Below are 9,528 nucleotides of genomic sequence, written 5' to 3' on the forward strand. Positions count from 1 at the left end.
AGTTCTGTTATTGTGGTTTGTCCTTTTTAACGTTGCTGGTACTGTATTGTGTAGTTCTGTTATTGTGGTTTGTCCTTTTTAACGTTGCTGGTACTGTATTGTGTAGTTCTGTTATTGTGGTTTGTCCTTTTTAACGTTGCTGGTACTGTATTGTGTAGTTCTGTTATTGTGGTTTGTCCTTTTTAACGTTGCTTGTACTGTATTGTGTAGTTCTGTTATAGTGGTTTGTCCTTCATGAAATATGTAGCTCTCTGTCCTGTTTAACGTTGCTTGTACTGTATTGTGTAGTTCTGTTATTGTGGTTTGTCCTTTTTAACGTTGCTGGTACTGTATTGTGTAGTTCTGTTCTTGTGGTTTGTCCTTCATGAAATATGTAGTTTTCTGTCCTGTTTAACGTTGCTTGTATTGTATTGTGTAGTTTTGTTATAGTGGTTTGTCCTTTCTATCCAATTACGTTTCTTCTGGATTTAAACATCTGTCAAAAGTTATTAGATTTCAACCTAATTATAGAATAATTCTTTGATAATAATATAGTACACATCAATTCAATAGTGAAAATACAAATACATACCCTCAAGACCAGCATCCAACCTCCACCTAAAATGTCCATGTTGCAGTATACACGTTGTTCCTTTCCGCCTACCTCGAGAGTATACCATCCTGAAAAAAGCCGATGTCTATCCTTACCAGCACGATAAAGGTAGCTGCTGCACGAGAAGAAGGTTCCTAAAAAAATTAAAATAACACACTACAAGCTAGAGAAGTGTAACTAGACGTGATTTTATTTACTGATTTTAATAATTTTATCTAAAAATATCTAGAAAAAATTGCCCTTCAAAAGTACTCTTCAAATTAAAGCACGACTGATCAAATACTGTTGCAAGAAGAAAACTATACACAAACTATTTGAATCAAAGCGCTATTTGTCAAGTACTGTTATTTTCACTGCATACTTTGAAGATTTTTGCATATTCCACAGAATACATAAAATACGAGAATTTAAGTGGTTTATGCGCTAATCTAGTGAAGAGAGAGAAAACTATTTGATGAAAACACTTGTTACAATGTAACCCGGTGGACTTAATTACCAAATTGAAATTAAAAATAATTTTTCTTAAGGTTATAAATTTTTAAATAAACGATATTTTTCTCAATCGCTAACACACCAGCCAAGTAGTCATAGGTGCAACAACAACAAGCAAGGCTAAATAACAGGATAGCTTCTTATGAGTCCTGCTAGAGGTTTATCAAACAAAAGGTTTGTACGTTACCTTGCGAGTACGAGCGGTTAATAAACGTATCTTTGTTCAATCGAACATAAATATACGTGTTTCAATCGCTAACACACCAGCCACGTAATCATAGGTGCAACAACACTAAACAAGGCCAAATAACGGGATAACTTATTATGAGTTCTGCTAGAGGTTTATCAAACAAAAGGTTTGTACGTTACCTTGGGAGAACTTATGGTTAATAAACGTATATTTGTTCAATCGAACATAAATATATGTGTTTCAATCGCTAACACACCAGCCACGTAATCATAGGTGCAACAACACTAAACAAGGCTAAATAACAGGATAACTTATTATGAGTTCTGCTAGAGGTTTATCAAACAAAAGGTTTGTACGTTACCTTGGGAGAACTTATGGTTAATAAACGTATCTTTGTTCAATCGAACATAAATATACGTGTCATCAAGTTTGATAAGAAATTTAAACAATATATTATTTACTACTTGTCATCAATTAAACCTAAAACAAAGGCTAATGAACATAAGGATAAAGCTTACTTTACAATTCCAATTATTAACAGAAGAAGTATAGAACTTTTAAATTAGAACCTATAGTCAGAGGCATTTCTTAATTTATCTATCTAGGCTCCAACATCGATGAGGAAGGATACTGCAAAGTTGAAGTAAGGAAATAGGTAAAAGCTGGATGGAATAAATGGAGGAAAGTCTCAGGAGTGATTCTGGACAAGAAAATACCACTAAAGCTTAAAAGCAAAATTTACAAAACAGTAGTTTGGTCGGTTCTGCTTTATAAAGCAAAAAATTGGGCTATAGGGAGAAATAAGGATAGTATTTTTGATAACACCGAGATAAGAATGTTAAGATGGGTGCTGAGAGAAAGAATAATGAATGATGACATTAGGAGTCTGTAAAATCACAAATGAAGCAAGATTGAGATGGTTTGGACATATGGCAAGAAGTGAAGAAAGGTGTACAGTGAAAAAAGCATTGGAAATGTCAGTGGAATGGCAAAGAAGTAGAAGAAGACAAAGGATATGGTGAAGAGACGTGGTGGACAGGGATATGAGGGAGGTCGGCGTAACTAGAAATGGTGCACAGAATCGTAATCTATGGAGAAGAAAGACCCGAGCGGCTGACCACATACCAAAATGTGATTAAGAATTCAGAGACACCTTTATAAAACATTTATTACCTAACACTTGCACAATTAAGTACAAACTATTATATATTCCTGGTACCAACTATTAGATCTCCCCCTATATCAACTATTAGATATTATCGCTATTGGCAGCGGCATCATAAATTACCAAACTGTTACATAACATAACTAATGATGAGTTAAACACCATTATATCCTGTAAATACTAAGTTTAATTCATTCCATCACACTTATTCTTCCGTCGACCACGTGCTCACCTTGGTATGGTAACATTTACAACAATAACGAATAAAGGTTCAAAGTTCTATGAATGTCCAAAAATTAGTTGATACCTCAACAACGAGGTCATTAGATCATCGGTCAGTAAAGTTTTACATAAATGGAATAATAAAAAAAGGAATTTAAAAGTGATCCTAATTAGAATCTGGGTAGATAAAATTGGAAACATAACCAATAAACGCACAAAATAACCACTGACAACAACGGACATGTTGTGGGTAAAAAGAGGAGTTATAAGTCATTTATATTGTTTAAATAATAGACAAGTCATTATTCCCGCCGATAAAGCAACTAAAAACTTTGTTTTCATTTGTAAAACGTTCTATGTTATAATTATGTTTAACTTGTATTCATTAAAACCTTCGGATAAAGAGTGTTGAAAAGCTGATATGGAAAGTGTCATAAATAAACATATTATAATTTTATCATAGAGTACATTCGGATAAATCAAACAAATTATTTTCAATTCCCAAATTACATAAAATAAAATACAAATACAGGTTTACTGCCGGCGCTAAAAATGCTACAGCTAAATATTTGTTAATTATGGCAGGTAATGGTGTTTACTATGCCTAAAGAAATATTATTAACAAAAAGAGAACTGGTATCAATACTTGTATAATAATCGGTAATTCTACTGAATGTAGACAAAGTCTGCAGACTTATAACGTTAAAAATCGTGTTTTGATACCCGTAGTGGGTACAACGCAGATAGCTTAACATCAAACTAACAAAACAAACACATTGACTGTTAACAGAAAATTAAAGGCTTTTAAAAGCTGTAACGGTAGAAACGTTTGGTTTCAGTAATGCCCTCTAACTGATGAAATTAGTTTTTCATCAATAATTTTAAAATAGTTTAATAATTCGGGTAAATTACTACTTTGCTTCGACAAACAGAGAACTTTTTATGACAATATCACTCATAGAAAATACCAGTTTCATATTAAATGTATTCTTGCAGATCATGTGTTTTTTTACTCGATAACACAATTGCGCACTATTTGGCCAATATGTTTTCCAGTAGGTACTGGAAATTTTAACAGGAGGTAACTTTAGCCCATAAGCTGCAGATTGGATGAGAATTTTCATGAATGACAAACCCTACTAAAAAAGTCATCAGTCACGATTATAGATATATAGATGATATTCTTATACATAATTCCAATGTCTTCTAGACAGAGCCGAATAGATTTATCCACGCTCTGGAAAATCAGTATGTGGATTTAGTCTTAAATTGCAAAAATCGAACATTCAAGTTTAAAGTTTTTGATAAAATGGATTCTTTCAACTTTGAAGTCATAAACTTTCCATTTCCAAATATTCCAAACAAGTTATATTACTAATCTCAGGTTCTTAGATATAAAATAATTTGTTCATCATTACAAAGCTTTGTGGATGGAACTCGTAAACTGACTCGCATTTTTCATAATTTCTCATTGCAAAAATTAAACACAAAATTCATTCAATTCTGTGGGATATTCTACAGTATTCTTGCTAAAGATTATGTCTTACAAATTTTCTCGTCTACACTTTAACCCAATTTCTACGAGTCATCCTATGGTCACGGGTCAAAGGCCATGTCATCGCATTTGTTTACTCACATTCAAAAGTTTATTGAAATACTATTTTATGAATGTATGTGAATAAGTTTGGTATCAAATTGTATATTATTATTCAAATTTTAGTATTATACATTAGTTAATTTCTTAAGTAAATATTAAAAACAAATTCCTAAATATCGATTTTTGTGTGTCACAGTGGATATGTTGAATGCAGCATTGGTTCAAATTTGATGTTTGTGATAACCAAATACAAAGTCTATAGTTTCTTACGAATTATGAACTCGATTACCGATATTGACAAGCTAGAATATGCAATAAGAACCTCCTATCTTTTCTATTTGCTGAGATATCGTTACATTTACAGAATCAAACACAGCGGCCACGTCCACCTCTGTCCATATTTGGAAAGATTTGCTTACGTATGCGTACTATCTATGATGTGTGAATAACGAATCGAATGCTCAGAATGTTCCCCTAGTGGCTTTTTCAGCGTCATTGAAATATTTGGGTGGAAAACTAATTATTTTCATGCTATATTTCAATCAGTAAGATAAGACTTTAGTGAGCTCGAAATTTCTTATTTTTTAAACCCAAGTACAGCTTAGTTACTAAGCTTGATAAATTATAGTGGAACTCTGTGGTATTAATATAGTAATTTATTATATTTGGTTATTTTAATATATATATATATAACCTTCAAAAAATATTTTGTTTTACATCCTCCAATTGCGAAATTTGATAAGGCATAGCAACCTACGGTAAACAGCAAACGAGTGCAAAGTTCGTAACTAGTAATAGATAATTGTTTTCTATAATTCTTCATATACTGTTCTATATTTTTTTTTAATTCGAAATTTAATAACTTATTTGTAAATAGTTATAATGTACATACATATATAATGTATTATAACTGAAATGTGACAGTATTTTACAATATACTAGTCCACCAAAACACAGCCAAGATAGGTCACTTTGTAAAGGCCAGTTTTATACTCTTGGATACAGTAACACCAATGCACGTGCGCCGCGTCATTGCAACTTCTATAATGTTAGCCAGGTACAGCTGAAAGATCAATATAATAAAAATATTAAATGTACAATGTTATGAAATTTAAGCTAATTAAACTAAACATTTGTGTTTTCATTTTATAATTTGTAGTTATTATAGAACGAAAAAAGCATAATTTATATATATTTCCTCTTTTTATGGCGGTTACGAGGTCGGTCAAATCGACCCTACCTGTACACAGATACAGTAGTGAAAATAACAGATAAATATAAAGTTTCTTCTAAAAAGACATTTGATAATTATCTGGAGATTATAAAAATTTCGCATGTGAAATTTGAAAATGTTCTGATGCATAAAAGTATATTTAATCGTAAAATCAAAATCACTTTGCATGTTAGATAGTCAACATTGTAAAAGAAAACATTTCACGAGAAATTCTTTAATTAAAAAATCTTAATACTTAATCTAAAGCCTGATATTTTGTGTATGCAAGCCTTGTAATATTTACCAACAACCTGCAAAACTTTGTAAAGATACGCGTACATTATCAAAAATCATAGCATAATTACTCTCATGGTTATGAGCTGTGTAGATCCCACCCAGCCCATAATGGTAGGGAGGATAATCTAAACGGTAACAGAAACAGCTTTAGCGTATTGACTACCATTGGTTTTACCTACCTTTAAGCTATTATCTATAATAGTTCTGTTTATAGTTTGGTATTACATCATTAGCTTACCGTGTTTCCTTTTCGGCTTTTACAGAAGACTGACAGTTATTCATTACTTCCTGTAGCCAACTCTAAGTCTAAGCTTTGTTACAGATGGTAGTTAAATAAGACCGATGATAAAAATTTTTAGACACACTACATATCAAGTTTAGTTAGTTGTTTTCTTCTTGATACATTTAACATTTTTATATCCTAATACTATGTCAGGTATTGTTTTTAAAACTTCATAAATATTTGTTTTTACTTGGGAAAGCTGATGCAGCTGACTTAACACAGTTTAAACAAAACATACGGCTTGAATTGTCACAGAAATTAGAATATCCCCTGACGTAATATAGTAGGGGTGGCTTGATTGGATTTATTTGGTTGAGAGAGAAAGATTCCATGTTGAAAAAACAAATTACTTCTAGTACGTCACATTCACCTTGGGCATGTTTAAGTGCACTCGACTTAGTAGGGTACATAAAATTTGCATGCATTTTCACCGGGTTAAAAATTTTATTTTAGTGGATCCAACATAGCCTTGCTGACAGTAGGGTCAAGTAAATTTATAAACTACATTTGATATTTCTAATGCAGAAAGAACTTGAAGATCCATTTTATAATACATCACACTTGTATTTGAGGATATACCCTTCAAAGTACATTTTTTAACTTACTGTTAATAATCAAAGTATCAACTATGAGACGGGAAACCTCATGTAAGTGTAAATTATAAGACAGGAAACCTTAGGTAATTGTCAATTACGAAATGTTAAACCTCGTGTAATTGTCAGTTATAAGACGGTAAACCTTATGTGTCAGTTATAAGACGGTAAACCTCATGTGTCAATTATGAGCTGGGAACCTCGTATAATTGTCAGTTATAAGACGGTAAACATTGTATGTCAATTATAAGACGGTAAACATTGTGTGTCAATTATGAGCTGGGAACCTCGTGTAATTGTCAAGTATAAGACGGTAAACCTCATGTGTCAGTTATAAGACGGTAAACATTGTGTGTCAATTATAAGACGGTAAACCTCATGTGTCAATTATGAGCTGGGAACCTCGTATAATTGTCAGTTATAAGACGGTAAACATTGTATGTCAATTATAAGACGGTAAACATTGTGTGTCAATTATGAGCTGGGAACCTCGTATAATTGTCAGTTATAAGACGGTAAACCTTATGTGTCAATTATGAGCTGGGAAACCTCGTGTAATTGTCAGTTATAACACGGTAAACCTTATGTGTCAATTATGAGCTGGGAAACCTCGTGTAATTGTCAGTTATAAGACGGTAAACATTGTGTGTCAATTATGAGCTGGGAACCTCGTGTAATTGTCAGTTATAAGACGGTAAACATTGTGTGTCAATTATGAGCTGGGAACCTCGTATAATTGTCAGTTATAAAACGGTAAACATTGTGTGTCAGTTATAAGACGGTAAACATTGTGTGTCAATTATGAGCTGGGAACCTCGTATAATTGTCAGTTATAAGACGGTAAACCTTATGTGTCAATTATGAGCTGGGAACCTCGTGTAATTGTCAGTTATAAAACGGTAAACATTGTGTGTCAGTTATAACACGGTAAACATTGTGTGTCAATTATGAGCTGGGAACCTCGTATAATTGTCAGTTATAATACGGTAAACCTTATATGTCAGTTATAAGACGGTAAACATTGTATGTCAATTATAAGACGGTAAACATTGTGTGTCAGTTATAACACGGTAAACATTGTGTGTCAGTTATAACACGGTAAACATTGTGTGTCAGTTATAAGACGGTAAACCTCATGAAGTGTTTTGCATCTTCAGCATTCTCCGATGCCCCCCCCCCCATCAATTGGCGTTTTCATAACGTCTTGTTATTCATATTTTGTACTGGAGTCAAACAATTATATACAGTAATATTATAACTTTACAATGTATCAAAGATATTACTGCTTTCCAAACTAAACAAACTTCTTCAAGTAGTTTAAACTGTTTAATGATTGTGAAAATACATGTTAAAGATTTTTCTTTTTCACCAGAGGTGAAAATGAAAATAAATCTTTAACATATGCATACAATCATTAAACAGTTGGTCCGCTATATAATATTGAATAATTTATTCGACGAAATGTCAAACATTATTCACATACCTAAATCAAACCCCTATACTATTATTTCAAAACACTTCGAATTATTTATCAATGGCCGTCTCTTTGTAAACATATACAAACGATTTTTATGTAAATAGAAATATTTGACTCTATTTCACATCGCGTATTCCGTAAATAATGGAATATGAAAGCCACATCAGTTGAAGAACGTTGTTAATGATTTTGGAAATCTATCTTAAACCTGTTTACTCCGAGTTTATTCTCAGAAATATGCATAAAACTTAAATTAGCTGCTGACAATGTCAACGAAGCTTGCTTTTCATTATCCAAAACTCTTCAGTCTTTACTATAAAAGTATTAAAATATGGCTTAGATTGTTGTCTTTTTCGATCTTTTAATAACTAGTATGTATTTGTTTCAAAATTCAACTATCACAAGAGAATAAAAACAAGTAGTATTACTCTATTATTTTTACATTTAACACGACTGTTTGCCAACGAACGCCATATCAATACATCTCCGTGTCTATAGCCAATGATTGTTTTAACATGTTCTCTCTTTTCAGGCTCAACAACTAAAGCTAAGTGTAGAGTTCAGGACAAATTATTTCATATAAACTACTTGTTGCTTTTATAGAACATTAATACTGAAACGCTAGTTAACGTAACAACACTAACATGAAATCAGAAACATAAGCCATGGTTATACGTAATACCTTTTACAATCCGGTAAAGAATGGTTACAGTTATATATGGTTTATAATAAAGTATAATCAGAAACAAAGTAAAAAAGTATTATATATAAATATATTTTTCTTAATGTTTGATAGAAGATGAGTGTGCAGTAAATACTTTTCTTTGTTTTCTGTTAATCGTTTTTCAGCTATTTTTAAATACTACAAATAAAACTAATGAAAATATAATTTACCTGAAGGAGGAATATTAAGCAATAACGTCAATACGACCATGTTGAAAACAAAACATACTCGCCAGTTCTGAATGACTACCATAATTTTCTCACTTAATAAACAATGTATATATTTTAGTTATATTAATTTTTTGTACATTTCAATACATATGAACACACTTGATTGGCCTCAATAATAAACAGAATCGACGTCCAGTCTCTTCCTTTTGTAATAATATATCGTCAATGTAACAGTTATTCTTCAGTTATGGTAATAAGCACGTACTTTTTTCATTAGAAGAATCTTTTCAAGACTTAATAACTTGTTTTCTTCACAATCAGATATTTGAATCGCGCAGAGTACATGAAGTTCCAGAATTCACACCAGATCTAAATAGTTTAGGTGACAGAAACTTTCTGGATCACAGAATATTTAGATATTTTAAATGCAATAAGCAATGAAGAAATTTGTTTTCAGTTTCTTACATTATATATTCTTGGGGTACGTAGTAACTCAAAAATCGTACTACACGT

At 31.8% G+C, this 9,528-nt stretch overlaps 1 protein-coding gene across 1 annotated transcript in view; it reads right to left on the reverse strand.

The window, feature by feature from the left end:
• LOC106475276 overlaps window positions 1-9,096 on the reverse strand; it is a gene marked incomplete at its 3' end in the record, with an annotated part of 17,904 nt that extends 8,808 nt beyond the window's left edge. Inside the window, exons 1-2 of the mRNA XM_022379427.1 lie at window positions 9,016-9,096; window positions 572-726 (exon numbers count right to left, since the gene is read on the reverse strand). Of these exons, the coding sequence (XP_022235135.1) occupies window positions 572-726; window positions 9,016-9,055 (195 nt within the window). The remainder of the gene's footprint in view (window positions 1-571; window positions 727-9,015) is intronic.
• Between the last annotated feature and the right edge of the window lie 432 nt (window positions 9,097-9,528).

This window comes from Limulus polyphemus, unplaced genomic scaffold (assembly GCF_000517525.1).
Source record: "Limulus polyphemus unplaced genomic scaffold, Limulus_polyphemus-2.1.2 Scaffold8338, whole genome shotgun sequence".
Taxonomy (NCBI): Eukaryota; Metazoa; Arthropoda; class Merostomata; order Xiphosura; family Limulidae; genus Limulus; species Limulus polyphemus.